Consider the following 19,158-nt stretch of genomic DNA (forward strand, 5'->3'; position numbering starts at 1 on the left):
GATAACTATTATTAACAATACTTATGAATAATTAATTATTATATGAATTGTTGCTGCTATCAATAATAATGAATTACTTCTTTACACTGATATTGTTTTCATTATAACTAGTCAGAGCTGGTACCTGGTGGTGCTCAAGTTTTCCCGGTCTCTCTCGCCTCTCTCTCTGATTCTAAACCCCAAATTATCCCTTACAGCTGTGCTAACAGAATTAGCAATTTAGCGTATGAATTAGTATGTGACAGGTTAAGGTTACTATACTAAAAAGTGCTGTTAAAATTTGTGGAAAGTTGTAGATAAGACTGGAAAAGCTCAAAATAAATAGTGCCTTTACCAAGTACCATAAAGACTACATGACTTTTAAAGTCAACAGATTACTGTATTGGTCAAACTACCCATTTTGTACTTATTTGTAATTAGTGATCAACAACATGGGATCAGGAGACAGGAGGAATCCCAGACACAACACACGAGATGTGACACAGAAAGTGCTTTTTAAAAAAATCTAAATTATCTTTTTATTGTATACACAAACTCTGACAATACATTATCAAATTGGCAACAACAAACAGTACAAATCAGAGACTGAAAACAGATACGTAAAACTAAGAGAAGACAAGAGTCAGATCTAAATAGAAATATACCATGTGTTTTTGTAAATAACCAAAGCTTGTTTGATTTATTACATTTCAGAGCATCTTTAAAACATGAAGACTGAGAACAGTTGTCTGGCATTAACATACTTTTGTGTATACTTTTTATTTGTCTTATCTGTGGATAAATTCTTTAGCCAAAATAATCAGGTGGTTGTACTTCATTTCCCTTTTTCATCCTTCCTTCATTATAACTCCAAACTTATACTCACTATCATATGATAATTCATATATCTCACTCTTTGGGACAATTGAAAGTTCTTCTCAGATATTCAGAGTGTGTAATCACAAACAGAAAATGTTTGACATCAATGTTAAATCTTTGTCTTTAAACATGAGTTCCACACTCACTTGATATTTAGAGTTACACTGAGAAGTATGACATGAAGTGCACACAGAGTTCCTCAAAGTGGTTAAAAGTTGAGTGTAAAACTAAAGACACTACTTTCTCTCAATGGCAGCCAACTTTGTGGAACCACCAGAATTCAAACACTATGCCATCCAACTGTGTTTTACATGTGTACTGATTGAAGTATCTGATCTGAGACGCAGCAAGTTTAAGGCTCTATCCAGGTAAATAAAGTGCACTTCATGTTGCCACACCTGTCAGTGTGATGCATTGGCGAGTCTCAAGTTGCATTTTTTTTTAAGGCCGCCAATACTGAGTGCTGATTCGCCAGCACAAAATCTCCAAACACTGTCTGCAAGTGGAAAATCAGAGCTAAACTCATGTTGTGTGACCGAGGCCTTGAGAGTCATGGCTCACGTTTAAGAGAACTCAGTAGCATAACTCAAAGACACTGGTAGAAGTTCAAAACATTTCACCTTTATTAAGGCTCTGCAGGCGGAAATCGACATTGGCAAACTTTGGCCAAGTCAGAGGGCAGGCAGGTAAACCAGGAAAATGACAAAACATGCAGGTAAAGAAAAGCAAGACAACCGCAAACCACATTAGGCAATCTGAAAGGAAATGAGTGGCAAGGTCTGTATAAATAATAAGAGCTGATTAGGGGAACAGGTGGGGAGGTGGAAGTTAGAACAATAGGGGAGGATCGGGTGGCCGAAACGTGCCCGAGTTGCTGCCGAGGGGGGTGGGGGGGGCTCTGAAACAACGGGAGAGTTAGTAAAGGCAGACAGGAAGTGAAAGAACGCATGAATGAAATGTGACTCATTGTGGACAGTGAATTTGAGGACAGACGTCCTGATCCTGACATAAAAATGGTGATTTAGTTTAATCATACAAAGGTTTGCTTAAATTAAAATAGATTTAAACACTTTATAAAACTCTCACTTCTGTTTGTGCGTCTACGACAGTGACACATGAATCCTTACTGATTGTGCAGAATTTATTGCTCTCTATTATTTCTTAGCAATGCATAGCTTTGTAAAACTTAGACTTTATAATAAAACACCACATATAAAACATCTAAAAAGGTTCAGTGCCTCACACTTGCATCTCCATCTCAGATCCACCACTTCCCTTGTATTCGTTGGCAGCAGGAGTCAGCGTGTTGTCTGGGTTCAGAGGACATTGCTCAGGCTGGTTCTCTGTGTTTTGTGTCTTGTTTTCAGGACGGCAAAGCTGCATGAAATTCTGCGGAAACAGCGTCATACAACAACCAAATCACAATGGATCCATTCATCTCCAATCTATCCATCCAAAAAGGGGGAGCATGACAAAAGGAAGAAACCATTGCATTTTGTTTGGATCCAGGATTGTTTTTTCTACTTTCTTTCACATTTTCATTAATTTCTCAGAGAATAATTCATGATCTTAATAAAAAAGTGCATGTTCAGGGAACTTATATTCATAAGGAAAATATCTGATATCCATTGTAAAAATCCAGATCTAGTGAATTTAAATGTGGTTTCATAAGGAGGCTGTCGGGCCTTGGTGGAGGTCTGCACTCTGGTTTAATGAGGCCCCCCTGAGGTCCCTTTTGCCTAAGAGCCTGCAAAGCCTTTGAAATATTGCACTTAATTATTTTCTGAAATTCTCAAACTTATTGTGCATCTTAATCATCGATTTAAATTGCTGTTAGTTGCAGCCCAACCTTCTTTTTAATAAATGTTGACGTGCAGTCTGACATCCAGACCATTACCTGTCAAATGAAATGGTGGGAAAAATATGAGCCTGTATGTAACACAGGCACAAGTTGAAATGATGCCAGCAGAAGAAAGGCCTGACCACTTCTCACACTATCATAAGCATTAGTGTCAAGTTGTGTAAGTTTGTTGAGCACGGAGGTATGTGCAGCTAAATCTCCTTGATGAGCACGTTATGTCTGAAGGGCCTCGTTGACATACTAACATTTCTTTTAAATGCTTTAAAAAACTTTAAGCTTGTTGCACGTTGTACAACAGTACTTGTAACTGTTGCAGTATTTAAATTACTCTCACGTTTAGATCAGTGAGTATTTTCTGCTTGAGTGAGTGGTGACAGGGGATTTTATTTTCTGCAGTGTAGGAGGGAACTGCTTAGACAAAATCAAAGTGATCGCTCTTGATTAATCTGCAATGATTTTCTTCATTTTCTTTTAGGTCTTGTTGCTATTTATTTTCCACTAATCTGATCCATTGATCAGAATAAAATAATAAAAATATGAAATTGCATTCTGGTCTTACATTTTATTGGGTGAACCCACTCACAAGTATACAGTATGTTTGTTTTTTTAAATTATTTAATGTATTTGTATTAATGTTCTGTCAAACTACTGAAGGAAAAGACTGCAGTATAAATATATTTTTGTTTTTTACAAACATTTTAGATTTTTTTAAAAAGCAAAGAGCACCATAAAAACATTTGGGAACCCCATGAGATTTGAGTTCAGATCATTTTACCAAAGACTCAGATCTTAAATAGCTTGTTCTGCCATAACAAGCTTTACACATTCCCTGACTCCTCAGTCCTGGACTATGAGCTATGAATACAAACTCACTGAGCTAGAAGCCTCTCACGGAGAAGAATGAACCAAACTCCCCTGAACATGAAGTGAAAGACTCTTAGTTGCTACTAAAGCCTTCACAAGCTCTCATAGTTGGCAGCTTGTGCTGACCATGTAGTTTCCAAACTTGTGTCTGGCCCTTTTGAATTAGTTATTTTTCAAACTCTTAAAGAATGCAAATAAAGTGGGCTAATCTTTGTTAAAATCTCAACGCAACTTTATACTTAGATTAACTTCATGCCTTTTGGGATTTGAATCACCTTTTACTCACTTAAATATTAGGGGATAGACATTTTAACCTAAGGCACCCAAAGTTTCATTGTACTTTAACTATTTAATCCTGTCACAAATGTATTGTTAAATCCAAACCTGGGGACAAAGGAAAAATAGTTCAACAAAAGAGATTTTGGACGTGCTCCATTGTTACAGCCGTGCAGGACTCTGTCCTTTAGGAACCAAACTAGGTCAGCTGCCACCACGCAGACTTATTCCTCCTGTGTTCTCTTTTCACCAGAATCTGCTCTCAGGCAAAATACTTAATAGTTGAAATAATACAAATTAAAGCTGTGAAACTGAAAGTACACACAAACATTTGAAAATGAGAAAAAGATCTCCACTACCAACTTAAAAATTGGGCTAAATAAAAGCTTGTTTAAGAAAAAAATTCAGCTGAAATCACAACAGACTCAGATACATCTGTCACATTGTTCTAAACTGATCTCACAGCAAGAATTCCGAAGCACATACCTGAGATATTGTTCCTTTCATCTGAGTAAGTTTGAAGATGATCCACAGTGGAACCAGGAGAACGCAGAAAAGTCCAAGAAACCAGCCAAGAGCGTAGGCCCAGGTCGGGTAGGTGTAGGTTTTGTTGAACTTGAGAGGTTTGTACTTCACCACTGAAAAGATGAAGGTGCCCTGAGAGCAAACACAAAAAAGCTTAAATCACTATGTAGACAGTTTTTAAAGTGTGAACCCCCCCAATGATTTCACAGCTGGTTGTCTAAAATTTCTGTGACAGTTGATATGTACAGCTGAACTCAAAAATGCAGAAGCAAAGTTCAGGCAGTAAAACAAAAGGTATTTGAATAAAACAAGGGGGTCTTGCAATGAAACAAGTTTCAAAACATAAAAACTGTCCAAAAAACTAGGATAGAAGAAACAAAACTTAAAAAACAGAGGAAACAAGATGACACTGGACACGTGAAACAATGGAAGATGACGAACTTACAAAGACGAGGGAAACAAAGGCAAAGAGACTTATATACACAAGGGAGGCAGGTGAGACACATGAGGAACAGGTGCAGACGATCACAAGGGCGGGAACTGAGGAGCAGAGAGGAAAAGAACAGTTGACTGCAAGGCAGGATGGGTAAGTAAGAGCGGGTGTGGGTGTGAAGGGGAATTGGAGACCGACAGGTTGTTGGAAGGAAAAGGAAAACATCTGGTGGGTGAATGAAGCACGACTGGTCTGAAGAGATGAGGGGAGAAACTGAAGACAAGAGGCCGAGGGGAGCAGGAGCACAGAAGACTCAAGAACAAACTAGACTCTCTGCAAACAGTCACCATCTTTTTCATCTTCTGACCAAATGTAACTCACCAGACAAACACCAGGGGTAACGTAAAGCCAGCAATACTTCATCAGCGGCCACGGACGATAGCCAATCATGTCTTCAATGTTGTCATAGAGACGGTCTGCACCTGTTTATTGTGAGGAAAGGGAAGACTCTGTTTTAGTTTCAAATTTCTTTAAATAGAAAAGGTGTTCTGTGCAGTCACCCAGAATACAGTTTTGTAACTACTATTTCAAAACACCAATTAAAAAGTTTTCCCTATTTTTTAAATTAGACAATAATGAAGAGTAATGATTAAAAGCTACTAACACAAGCGGAAAACTGTTAAATTATACAACATGAACTTCATAGCAGTACAGGTTTTTTTTTATAACTCAAACAAGCATGATTTGTACATTTAGTTCAGCTGGTTATTGACACTGTATCGAAGGGTCCATGTCTGACTGACTGAATATACAGTATATTGGACTACGGACAGACCTGGTAACCAATAGATTGAGCACAGTGCAATTGTTACCCCTGTGAGGAAGCAGGCCTATTGAAGTCCCTCCTGACCAGAGGGGGGCAGTGTGAGTCATGTGTTTTTATAAAGGAAAACTGTGGAGCTCACACAGATCTTTTGTTTTCATTCACAGTCAGACTTCGAGCTAAAGAGACCACACACTCCTCAAGAGGATCTGATGTCCATCAGGCTTAAACAAGCTTAAACAGGAGTGATGGAGCAAACAAAGCTGGATATAAAATAGAACTTAGGAAATGAAGTGAAGACAAAGTGCCACATAAGTGAGAAGAAGTGCTTGTCACGTTGCTAATAAAGGAATGTAAACTGGGTAAACATTCACATCATGTAGTAGTATGTAAAAACTCTTTGTACACCAATAGTAAAATGTGGAAACAGTGTAGTGATCATTTCACTGTTTTTAACCCAGACTTTTGTGTTGGTGTAAAGCTTTTCCAATGAAAAGGTTAAAATATATTTGCATCAGCTCATTCTTTACAGAATAACGATGACTTCAATATCATATGGTTGTGATGACTTCACCCAGAAAAAGAAGAGATTTTCCATTTACTTCTAAAGAAGAGAAGAAGCGCTCCACTGCCTTCGGGCCTGTTCACATGAACAAATGTAGCGAACATCTGCCTCTTGTTCAAATCTATATGTGTTGGTGAGAGGGTTGATAAAACACGGGGTTAGGGTCCCCTCACCCTTCCTGTGGTGAAACAAATCCACAGCATGGCTTCATGTGGATTTCAACTTCGGTGAACTCGGACCCCCGGCATTCGCCTGCATTAGAGTATATGTGACCGAGCGAGCCCCTATAGAGGGGCTGAAGTTTCTCAATGACGTCTTCTACGAAATTCTGAATTTCAACAGAAATTACAAGACTCTAAACAGATGGGATGTGAAAAGACCATGAAATTAGAGAGACACGTAAATAAACTACAACAGAGAGACGCAAAATGATGAGAGGTGAGCCACAATCATAGATCACTAGTCTGTGTGTATCTTTTTCTGCTCCTGTGATGGGGGCTTTTATCTGTCTGTACCCGGGGACCTGTTCTGTCATGAGTGTGGAAAGTCAGGTCAAGTGGGACTGCACAACAGGTGGTTTGGCAGCAGAGGGTGCTATCCAGAGAAGGCCGGTTTATGTTTCACATGTTGCGTCAGCTCACAACAGAGGAAAATCTATTCAGGCGTACAGAATTGCTGGAACAAACTGATACGAACCAATTGAACGCTTCATCTTGTGGCTCTGATCTGTGCTTCACAAAGCGTGTTGTTCATCATTAGCTAATCACATTTACTTCAGTCCAAAAACAGATAAAAGACTTTCAAATAATTTGTCACAAGGAATATGAGCCACTTAAGCTATTAAGTGAAAAAGCTCTAGTTTTCAGCAAACACTTATCTCATTTAACCATAAACCAACCATTTGGAACCTTGTTATTCACATGCAGGGGGAGGCTGTGGCTCGGAAGAGTGGGTCGTCCACTAATGAGAGGGTCGGTGGTTTGATCCCATTCTCTACCATTCCAAGTAAGACACTGAACCCCAATATGCCCAAAACTGCTGTACAGGCAATGTGAGTGATGCACATAGATGCACTGTATAAATGTAAATGGAAAAACTGTACTGTAAAGCACCTTGAACTAGAAAAGTGCTGTATAAATACATTTACACAGGATAACTGTGATGTAAATGTATAAACACATTTACACAGGATAACCATAATGACTCACCGTATATCCATCCAATCGCTATCGACTGACACACTGACAGGAGGAGAAGATTGTTGCCGCTGCAAACATAATGGTCAAAGAGTTGAAGGAAATACAAGCCCCCCTGCAGGAAGAGAAAGGGTCTGTGTTTACTGCACATCAACACAAAAAACAACACACATTTCATTGTAAAAGGTTTTTTTTTTTGAGAGTTCATTATTTGTTCTTGGACAGTTCACTGATCGGCTTTTATTTCCAGTGAACTGGCCAAAAAACACGAAACCTTCTGGGAGAGAACAATGAGAGCTTTCACCTCTGTGACGAGGAGGAGGCCGAGAAAGAAGCACACAGAGCAGAGACAAAGGAGCAGCAACTCCCTACGATAAGCTCTTCGAAAAACTGTAGGAAACATGTCTGTCACCGACGTCATCAGGCACTCCAGACTGACAAACTGCCGGAGACACAGACCAAAGAACAAACTTTATTGAAAGAGAAAAACATATTTTGACTCAAGTTCGGAAATTCATTTTTTTTATCTCACCTGTGTATCTGCACCCAACAAGATGACCATGACGAAGAAGCATATAGCCCACAACTGAGGTAGAGGCATCATGGCTACTGCACGTGGATAAGCAATAAATGCCAAGCCAGGACCTGTATTGACACATATTGTTCATATTTCATGCCACTTGTAAAATTACGTAAAAAATTCTTATATATGTTGTAGTGCTATTTGATATATACAATGGTAGTTTATTTAACTGGCCATATTTTTATACTAAGTGGGTCAGAACAATCTGCAACAACTTCACAGTTTTGGTTGGTACACCACTTTTAATCTGTGTTTTTGGATCACAGCAGGCAACTGCACTGTAGCTGGTGAACATTGTGGAGCGTTTGAGCTATTGCAGATTTTAGGAAATTCAACAGAACATAAAATACAATGAATGAGTGAAATTTTGAAGATAATGCAGTTGAAATGAACGAGTAAGTATTCACACAATATGCAGCATAAATGTGAGATAAATTATAAATATGTACTAGTTACCGAGTGGATCAATAACGTACAGCAGTTCAAAATAAACATTTTTCAGTCCTACTGAGAAACAGGGGGTGGATCTGATGATCCCTGAGTGTACTGTAACAGTGTTTTTACCAGAGGCAGCTACTTCAGATATGGGCAGTCCTTGTTCATACGACATGAATCCCAAAACGGAAAAGATTGCAAACCCTGCCACAAAACTGGACATGCCATTCACCAAACAAAGAACAAATGTATCTCTGAGGAAACAAAGAGACAAAACAAAACCATCACTATGTGACTTTCATTTATTCCTTCTGTCTGAGGATGTAGATTGAACTTTTTCGAATTATTTTTTAACTCATGTCTAAAAGTTCTAAAATGTTCAATGTGTAGGATTTAGGGCAGAAACTGAAAATGATATTAATTATTAAGTTTGTATTAGTGTATAATCACCAGATGTAACTTGTTTTTCAATTAAATAACATATCAATCAACAATTTAAAAAAATATAGAAAAGAGAAAAGAAAATCTGATTATCTATAAATTGCTAGAATATCAGGACAAGCCAGTGTGTATTTTCTGAGTGAATTCCAACACTGAATAAAAGAACAAAAGCAGAGAGCACTTACTTGTAACAATCATTGTTATACTGATTGTAACTTCCCAGAGCAGTCAAACTCCCCTGACATATGCCAAAAGAGAAGAGAACTTGTGCACCTGCATCCATCCAAACCTGAGCACATACCGAAACATGAATTAGTAAAAGCCAGATAAATATATGTTTTTCTTTACATTTCTTTACGTCTGACTGAGGAGGCAGCTCGTCTCTGTATTTATGTTGAATAGCTGATTTGTTACTTACTTGAGGGTCGACCAACCTTGTAGGGTCAGGATACAGGTAGAAAGCTATGCCATTCACGGCTCCTGGTAAAGTGAGTCCACGAGCCAACAGAACCACCAACATCACGTATGGGAAAGTGGCTGTAAAGTAAACTACCTGTCAACAGGAGACAAAGACAAGTTGTTGCTTTTAGTGCAGAACTGCTTACGGAGTTACACAAAACATAAAGTATTAAGTAGAGATCATTGAGAGCACTTCTGGAAACTGAAGCTGCTTAAGATGAATATTAAATACAAAAAACCCAAACCTACCATTCATTTTTGTTTGGAGGCATCTGCATTTGTTTTGTTACTCAATTCTTTATTTATTATTCCGTCTGTTGTTTTTGGCTCCACTGGGTGTAATCTCCCACCACTAGAGGAAATCTACAAGGCCAGACTACAAAAGAAATGCCTACGGCTTTAAAGGAACCCTCCCATCCAGTTAACTGCCTTATAAATTTTCTCCCCTCTCATAATTAACTGAAAAATGTTAAGACAGAAACAATCGCATTCCAGAATAGTGCTTATCCCAAAGCTGTCTGCCTCCTAAACACTCTAGATGGAAGACTGCAGCCTGCAGAGTCAGTTGATCCAGAAATTATCCAGAACTAACCTATTCAAATGTGTGAAAGTCCTTCACAGCGAGCGAAGGCTTGTGTTGATAATGTTTCTCACATGCAAAAGACACAAACTTTGCTGTAAACAAAAAATTGTGAAGTGGAATTCATGTCCTGCTCTCTCGCCTGAATGCTCCATGGTCTGATCTGCTGCGTTCTTCACGTCATATTCCCAAAAATATCCACTCAAATATTCTCAACATTTTTCACGTGCTCCCTAAATAAATTTCATGTGTTGAGGTTTTATTCATTTTAACATTTTATTTGAAATTTAAAATTAGGCTAGTTTAGTATTTATTATTCTATTATTTTAAGGACCTTTACTCGTGTGTTTCATACTCTTGTTGATGTTGGAATAAAGTATTAAAGCTTGAATCTTGAATCGTATAGATGTGTCATTCGATTCGTTGAGCTACTATTTGTCAATTAGTCAATCGACAACAAAAAAAACTGGAGCTATTTTAATAATCAATGAAATTGTAGACTTTATATCTTTAGTTTTTCATGTGTTTATCAGACACAACCTCATCTGTCCCTTTAGGCTTTGATAAATTCAAATTGGTGAGAGGAAGAGCTCACTGCTTTTTTGTATGAAGGCTTGACATATTTGGAAATTGATTACCACATAATTTCTGTGGTAAAAGCCTTGCCAATATTTTTAAGTCTCTTTCCCAAAGTGAATGAGAGCACATCAATATGATTCATTAAGTTATAATCTGATAATAAATGCTGTAACAAACAGAACACACACATCTTGTATTGGAAGAGGTGCTGCAGTTTCATAGGGTAGAAAAGAAAGTGAATCTACAAACTTAAGTGTCATCTTCTGAAGGAATCCCTCATCACTTTACCTTTCCAGTGGATCGAACTCCTTTCCAAACACAGAAGTAGCACAGGATCCACGCCAGCAGGAGACACAAGGCCAACTCCCACCTCAGGCTACCAACCTCCTCAATCCCTTGAGATATACCCAGTACTCGTCTCCTGAAAACAAACATACGGCCAAAAGTATTATCATGCAACATTACTGCTGATAGTGAAGAAATAAACGCTGGGATGTTTATTCAATACCACTAATGATTAAGAAGGTTATTGTGATAGTAAAGAATGAATGATTAGTGTGACTGATCACATGCTGTTAGAGATACAAATGTTTTTGTCCTTGCAGAAGTAAAGATTCAATGAGTGGGGTTGAGTGAGATATTTTCTAAAAACTTCGACACTACTTACTAACATTAGTGATGCCGTGCACATATTCTGTATCAGCCCTCATACTAATGTCATAGTTTCTTTTATCATTTATGGCTATCATCAATTCATGTTTATATTATGTCATTTTCAGCCAAACAGTCTGTTTCTGAAACAGTTTCACTTCATTAAAGTCACCTTCGTGAATCGTGGACCACTAGTTTTGGGCAAAAGAAAATAATCCTGCTGAGCCACAGTGATGTGAAGTGTTTTATGTCAAAATGGTGTTCTTGTGTGTCTGAAACAGACTGTACTACATTCATGGTGTACTGAATGTTTTGCATGTTGCAATATCTGCCAAATTTATCTGTATCTATCGGCAAAATACTCTTTGAGATGCAGCCATAGACTGGGGTGGTGCAGCAGACGCAGGCAGGAGATAACATATTGATGCTGCTGCCGAGATCACGTGTTTTGGTCAAAAGCACCAGTCATGGTCATCGACACCAGCCAAAGCTCTTATCACCACGAACTCTCTTGACATCTTCGTTAGTGTGGTCTATGTATTCGGCTGCGCTTTTTCAACCAGAGGTGAAGGTTTGGTTTCAATAAAGTTGAGGTGAAACGTCATGATTGACAGCTGAGACTGAATCGCAATTAGTTGAGTACGTATATCGATCCCCTGATTGACACTGTTTTGCTTGTATCCATAATATGTTAGCTTTGTTTCTGGATAGCGGAATGAAGAAGAGACGTGTTGTCCATCTTTATACGCACGCATGGGTGCATCACACAGGAAGTAACAGTTTATAACTGTCTACAAGACTATGTTTAGTTCATTTACCAGCAAAATAATGAATTGTTCATCAGCCACCTATGTGACGCTGTACTGAGCAATACACTAATGTCAGCTTGCTCGAGGTGATAATGAAACAGTGATGGTGAAACATGCCGATATTAAACAGCTAATATGTTTACCATGCCAGAGAAAAAGTCAGAGGTAGACTGCATAGTCAGGGATATTCACTGTCACATGACCATGAATATTTGTACGAACTTTGCTGCCAGAGTAGACGTTTAGATATTTCACAGATATATGACAACTTTAATCTGCTGGTAGCATTATGAAGAACAGGTATGAAATGTTTGACAGATTCATCCTCTGTGGACCATGAACGTCTGAACAGAATTTCATGGTAAACCATCTCATAGTTGTTATTGTATTTCAGTTTGAACAAACCTACTTGACCTACTGCGTTGCTCCTAATGTGCACGTAGCCTACATTGGAGTTGTGATGGGCTAAACAACATGGACATGCAGCTCACCAGTGACCCACAAAGTATGTTCTGGAATTGGTGGGACTGACCTTTCTACGTGCTCTCATTAAAAAGTGGCTTCCAGAGACTCTCTTTTCAGAAAGCAGAAAGACAAAGACAGAGACAAACAACAAGAGGCCAGTCCACCTTCAGTGTCAGAGCCTGCAGAAAATCTGAGATCGGCTACAGAAGAGGACAGGTGTGAGTCGCACTTACTCCCAGAATTCTGTTGCAGGTGTTGTTGCGTTTGCTGTCCAGTTGGAGGAAAAATTTGTTTTATCAAATTCAACACAAGACTCTGAGAAAAAAAAAAGTGATATTTTGTTTAAACAAAGTGTAGATAAAACAAATCCTTGATCACAAAGACAGTTATGATTCTGTATGTATAATTTAAATGTATAACACTGGAACACTAAAGCTGTATGCTTTAGGATGTTTTAGGTCTCTAACCTTCTGTCAGTGAGATTCAGGGCTTTGTGAAACTAATCAATAATCTATCCATCAATCAAGAATGCAATTTATTAGAAAGTGTCGTGTTTCCTGGATATGTTTTCCCTTTTCTTTAATATCGTGAAATAGAGCATTTCCACATTTTCATTGATTTCTCAGAGAATAATTCATGGTTTTTGATGAAAAACAATCTGGCATGTTTGGAGAACTGATATTCATGAGTGTGTGAATTTTGATGCAGCTTTATTAAATCTAAGAGCCTCTTGGGCCTTGGTGAAGGTAAACGTTCTACTGATGTGACGTAGAACACATATACACGGATGTCTTTCATGCACACGGTTCCATTTCTGTGTCTGTTTCCATGGCTACCTGTGTTCCAGGTGTTTCTGCAGCTGGCCCACGGAACCTCGGCACTAAAAGATGAGAAGAGGTAGAAGAAGGCCCAAGCCTGGATGACGATGTACGACACGGCAGCGTATGCAATCACCACCTGGGTAGCATACCCGATCCCTAAAGAGACAAGAGAAGAAACATTGATGACTGATGAAGATGGGCACAAATAATGCTGCAGCATTTATAAAAAACTGTTTTATTAGAAAGAGTATTGTCATTTCAGTTGCGTCATAGTTTGTTGTTCGTGTCACTGCTCAATTCATAACATCAGGGCCACATGTGTGCAGCGGGCGTTGCTGTGAGCACAATTTAAGTGCGGTAAGGGACAAAGCGTTGCCAGCTGTTCTGAGGCGTATGAACTGGCTCGGGACAGACACGCCTGCTCACAGTGTGGCACCAAGCTTTAAGCTTTCAACAAAAAACGGAAGGTGTAGAGTCTCTTCTTCATGTCCGAGGTTGATTGGTAACATGATTTGATCTTATTTATAAGAGAGAGTGTGCAAACCCTGCCAATCAAAAAGCCTCCTTAAAACTTACTACAGCAACTATTGCTTGATTAATCATATACCTCTGAGCCACAGACATCTACTGTTGTGCATGAACTATTAAAAACACATGACAGTTTATTATGAAAAAAGTGGAAACTAGTTTTTTTCGTCTTCCTGTCGTAAATATTCAATAGAAAATGTGTGTAATCATTTTCAGCTGGAAATACTCTTGCAACTACTATTTTCCAGCTGTTTGAAGTTACACTATTGCTTTATATAATGGCAAACAAGTGTAATTATGTTACCTTACATAATGCTGTACCAGTACTGATACTCATATGTAGTTAGTGGTGAATGAGATGTGATTTAATGGAATAAAAGGACAACGAATCAGGATCTTACCAGGAACTTGTTCATTTGAATTCTACCATTAAATGGTGTATTTACTGCTAAGCTCTTTAGGGAGGATGGAGTGATGATGTCTGTGTAACTTAATCAGTTTTACGTGGTTTAATTTGAAAAATGACCAACACCCACAAACAGGAAAACAACATGTTTTACTACTTTGTAATTCAATTTAAAATAACCACAGGGACTATCTGTTTCTTGACTTTGAAACAAAGTGTGTATTGTCAACAATACCGTCAACCTCTGAAGATGTATGTCAGCTATTGCTCACTTCACCAGCAAACTGTAAAACCGGACACTTATTTATGGCTTCGGGACTCTGCCAGTTTTCAGCGAACTGGGTTTTCCCCCCTCCCCCCCCTTCCTGGAACTGTCTGACTTGTTTTTTCTTGTAAATAACATGTTGACAATTTTGAAGTTGAGAGCTTTACCTTTTTTACAGCTCTGTGCACGGCTGCCATTCATTCCAGGAAATAAGTACAAATAATACACAAGATAAAACACATGGTATGAATCACTGCACAGATATACAGTTGATTAACTGTAACAGTTGATTAACAGCAAAATGCATAATGAATTTAGTTTCCCACGTTTTACAGCAGGTAAAATAAGTTAGACATGTGTGTGGTGAAAGTTTCCCCTTTGTTACATGGGTTTCCAGGATAAATAGAGGAAATGTTGGCTGTAATCAGAAGCATTGATACTGCTCCCTTTAACTTCTCCATCATTACGATGTCTGTTCACATAAATGCTTAATAATCCCCTCCGCAGTCTTATCTGTTTAACAAAAACAAACCCCTGACCATCTTAAATGTATTTGTAAGTATTATGTCCTCAATCTGCTTGCATGTGATTTGTAAACGGCTGTTTTGAAGCAGAGTTTGACATTTCAACCATCACCATCTCTCCATCTTGATTTTTTTATTCAGGGATAGAGGGTGTGGATTTTCCCACAGGTGAGTGGTAACAGGCACAAGACACGATTGTCAGGGCTGATTCAGCAGTGAAGTACAGCTTCCTCTTTGTTCTCAGGTCAACAATAAATTTGTTAAACCTCTGGTACTGAAGATCATTGTTGTCCTATAAATGTACATTGTCAGTTAGATAGGCCTAAACGCAAGAGCATTATCAATCAATACAACCAATAGAGACTAATCAGGTAATGTAAAATTACATTAAGCCAGTCTAGACACAACAAGCCATTCACTTCTGTACTGAGTCCATTCTCCCTTGAAAATCTTAGAATTGTCTGAAATGATTGTGTGCAGTGCAGTTTGGTGCATTGTTTTTAGAATGTTTGTGAAAAAAAGCAGATATAATAGTGAAGTTGCACAATGTGTCTCTGAACAATGCTTCCTCGTGCTTTTCTATTTTTACATCACTGGTAGTGACATTAGGTGTTTCCTATAATTTAAAACAGTATACTGACTTTTGTTATATTGAGTTATATGAGAAACAAGCATATAATGGGCAAATACACTCGAGCCTGATTATAAAAAGTGACTCAGTGACTCACTTTTGTGTCTTAGTTCCGTTGCATGATACACTTCTGTAGAAAACACTGACCTTCAAACAAGGGGCAGAAGTGCCTCCAGCAGGTGATGCACCCCTGGGACGTGAACTGTCCCATGGCCGTCTCCAGGAGGAACATAGGGATACCACAAGCGAGCAGAAACAAGACATATGGAACTAGAAATGCACCTGAGAGAAACACAACAGTGAAACCAAGTGTGAATAACCAGAACACTGTCTGCGGGTTCATCTCAAACACATCTCATAATTAATCCAGTTCAGAGGATCCTTGTGCAACTTGAAGGATACAAAATTTAAAAAAAAGTATGAATAAACAAATGTAAAGAAATTTAAAAAATAATGTAGGAAAATGCAAATAAAATAATTAATAAATGTAGAAGAAATCAATACATTAAAAAAATTAATGAATAATGAAGAAATACATTAATAAATATAGAAATTAATATATAAAGTAGAAATATATAAAGAAATGAATGAATAAATATATAAAGAAATTAATGAATAGATGTAAATTAATGGATTTCAAAATAAGTAAATTTGGTAAAAAACTAAATTAATAAATAATAATACATCAATACATTTTATAAATAAACGTGGAAAAACAGAAGCAGCTTTTGTAGTTGCAACTGTATTTATCTATTCTATTATTTATACTTGTGTTATTTAATTGTCACAGTTTAATCAATTATTGTCTTATTTTTTAAAAAAAAGACTATTTGTGGCTTTAGTTTGTTAAAGAGCTGAACACAGTGTTCTCAGCTACAGGTTCTCATTTGCAGGAGAAATTGATTTTCATTTAAAAACCATTAAAAATCCTGGTCTGACACGGTGTTTGTTCACAGACTGTGGCCCTGGAAAACATGACTGTGATGTAATGTTGCAGAGTTCAAGGAGGCACAGTCTGTATGTCTTTTCTTTTTTCTGTGTAAACATGTTGGCCTCCCCATGTTGCTCAAGGATAGCTAAGATCTCTTATAATAATAATAATTCACAGCCATGCTCTATTTATAAGGTTATTTTCCCACATTTGTTGACATCACAATCATTTGGAGTGCACACACACACACACACAATAATAAGCATATGTGGGTGTAATGTTTCTGCAGTCGACATCCTGCTCACCTCCACCGTTCTTGTAGCACAGATAGGGGAACCTCCAGAGGTTTCCCAGCCCGACCAGGGTCCCTGCCACTGCCAGCATGAACTCTAACTTGCTCGCCCATTGGCCCCGGTCCAGCAGCTGGTTCTTCTTCAGAAGCCTGTTATCTGGAGCTGGCACCTCAGGACTGTTTCCTTTGAGAAAATCCCTGGACATGTTCAGAGACAGAGGCGCATTCATTCAGATAGGAAAGAGAAAATAACCCAACAGGATGAAAGCAAAGCTGAAAAGCCCCTCCACCTCCTCCACACTCAGATAGAGACTAGTTATTTGGGAAATGCATATTCTAATTGTAATTGTTGTTTTGTAGGTTTTGAGCCTGCAGGGCTGAGGGCAGTGGAAGATTCCGCTGTGCTGAGTTCATTTAAGGCGCATTCCGCAATTAAAGTGATGCATTTTGCAGCTCAGTGAAAAACAAACACAGAACAAACACAAAAAAAAGGAAAAACGGGTACTTACCCCTCCATTGGTTCGATCAGCAGCGGAGTGATCAGTATTCCTCTCAGCTGGGTTCACCACACAAACATGTCATGAGCAGAGCCAGAGTATAAGAAGAGGGAAAAACGAGACAAGCAGCTTTGTTTTCCTTTGGCTCCTCTGTGGTCCTGGCTATTGTCGCGCTGCTCTGCGCACCATGCTGGAAAAAAACTATTTGGCTCTGTCAAAGGTCCAAGATATAGCCAACCACTTCCCTGCTGTATTTTTCCACTGAGACAGAAATAGCTTGAGTCTTGAGATTAGCACAGTTGCTAACAACTAAACCAAATCAGCTGAGCAGCCTCGGCTCTGTCAGTGGGTGGAAACAAGCTTCATGTTATCTGCCAATTGGGAATTTCTTAGCTTTGGATCATGGATCATGGTGAAACAACAGCAACAACAATAGCAGTGTGCAGACGGTCATCTGCTGTGGATAACATGATGATCTGGACTCATGTTCTATTCTCTTAGTTTATACAGCATATTGAGATTATTCTAACACAGTTTCATTATAGTGTATCATGAACATGTGCAGCATTTTAATCTTTATTTCTTTTCATTTTCATATTCAGTCGGTTTCTTTACCAGCACATGACTCTTTATTCGTAGATTTTAGATTTTACTTCCTTCTTTAGTGTAGTCAAGGTCACCACGTTAACTGAAGCCCTCCCTTTTTACTGTGACACTTACATGTACCACAGTGCAGGGCTGTGCACAGACATGTATGGGGCGTTGCTCCTCTGCAACAATGACATACTGTTAAATCAAGTCTGGTGTTGTGTAGCAGATTTAAACATGCATCTCATAAACTATAGAGTGAATCAAACATCACAAAGTAAATGTCCTAATAACTTGTAACCAGTGATGGTGTTTATTGTTAAAGGTTCAGTGTGTAGAATTTAGTGATATCTAGTGGTGAAGTTGCATGTTGCAGCTGGACACCTCTCACCTCACACTCCTCTTCCAAACATGCAAGAGTAGAGGGGTACTGTAAAAACATGGCAGCCTCCGTAGAGAGGACCGTCTCCAGATGTAAATATAAAGTATTTAAATATAAAGGGCCAGTTTTAGGGTAAAGAAAACAACAGTTCGTACAATTTAGTTGAAAATCACTGGTGAGAAAATCACTAGAAAAATTTTATATTCACTTTCTGCCAATAGATCCCTTTCACCTAAATCTTACAGACTGAACCTTTAAAGTGTAACGTGAGTGCAGGTCAGAGGGAGGGAAGAGGAACCAGACTCTGACAGAGACTGACATAGGAGCTTTAATTAGTGTCTACCTGATCCTGGAGCAGCAGTGTTATAATTATTCAGCAACCCAACATCGCTAAAAACAACATGAATCTGACTCTGCATCGAAATGTCTACAGCTCTAGTGCTCACCACTGTGCAGGAGACGGGAGGGACGGAGGGTAGAGACTAATCTCCCAACGTGATATGTTTGATTAGTTCACAAATGTATGGATTATTTATTCAATCCATATATTTGTTTAACAGGGAAGCTGTGCACAAACAGGAGTATCATATTAATGTATATATATATATGTTTAAGTCTATGTCTATGTGTATTTGTGTATGTGCCAGCCACAGTGGCACCAATGAGGTATCTTATCATCTAGCAGTTTCTGCTACTGAGAGATTAGATTGATTCTACATTTTTTCAATTATTTATTCTGGTGAGACAGATATCTAATGTGATTTAACATTTATTTACAACCAAATTATTATTTAAAAAAAACTATTAATTAAACATTCTACTGAAGACCTATATTTCATTAACTTGTAAATGAAGTTGCAAAACATTGTCTTTTACTAATATATATGTCC

General features: G+C 38.3%; 1 protein-coding gene and 1 long non-coding RNA gene across 3 annotated transcripts; one reads left to right on the plus strand and one right to left on the minus strand.

The window, feature by feature from the left end:
* Window positions 1–489: 489 nt before the first annotated feature.
* Window positions 490–17,761, minus strand: LOC109638577 (sodium- and chloride-dependent GABA transporter 2-like). Of its 2 annotated transcripts, none has more exons than XM_020101615.2 (16): window positions 17,311–17,761; window positions 16,815–16,999; window positions 15,726–15,860; window positions 13,240–13,380; window positions 12,637–12,718; window positions 10,767–10,899; window positions 9,279–9,413; window positions 9,046–9,149; window positions 8,549–8,673; window positions 7,934–8,046; window positions 7,706–7,843; window positions 7,414–7,516; window positions 5,199–5,299; window positions 4,346–4,516; window positions 2,102–2,247; window positions 490–1,756 (listed from the first exon to the last, which is right to left on the minus strand). In XM_020101615.2, the coding sequence occupies exons 1-16, from the start codon at window positions 17,316–17,318 to the stop codon at window positions 1,687–1,689; spliced, it is 1,890 nt and encodes a 629-aa protein (XP_019957174.1). In that variant the 5' UTR covers window positions 17,319–17,761; the 3' UTR covers window positions 490–1,686. The 2 variants fall into 2 exon arrangements, with proteins under 2 accessions (XP_019957174.1, XP_019957175.1); XM_020101616.2 differs by having other exon boundaries at window positions 12,637–12,670; window positions 17,311–17,533.
* On the plus strand, window positions 11,047–14,152 carry LOC138412459 (uncharacterized). The gene is made up of 3 exons (XR_011244828.1): window positions 11,047–11,768; window positions 12,333–12,619; window positions 13,251–14,152. It is a non-coding gene; the product is annotated as an uncharacterized lncRNA (long non-coding RNA).
* Window positions 17,762–19,158: the final 1,397 nt, after the last annotated feature.

Source organism: Paralichthys olivaceus, chromosome 2, assembly GCF_024713975.1.
Source record: "Paralichthys olivaceus isolate ysfri-2021 chromosome 2, ASM2471397v2, whole genome shotgun sequence".
Lineage (NCBI taxonomy): Eukaryota > Metazoa > Chordata > Actinopteri > Pleuronectiformes > Paralichthyidae > Paralichthys > Paralichthys olivaceus.

What these genes read in the sequence shown, in the direction of transcription:
- LOC109638577 (XM_020101615.2), bottom strand. An exon ending in CTTCTGCCCCTTGTTTGAAG is followed by an intron (nt 13,381 to 15,725) that starts GTCAGTGTTTTC and finishes TTGTCTCTTTAG; the next exon opens with GGATCGGGTATGCTACCCAG. An exon ending in GAGTTCGATCCACTGGAAAG is followed by an intron (nt 9,414 to 10,766) that starts GTAAAGTGATGA and finishes TCCTGTTGACAG; the next exon opens with GTAGTTTACTTTACAGCCAC.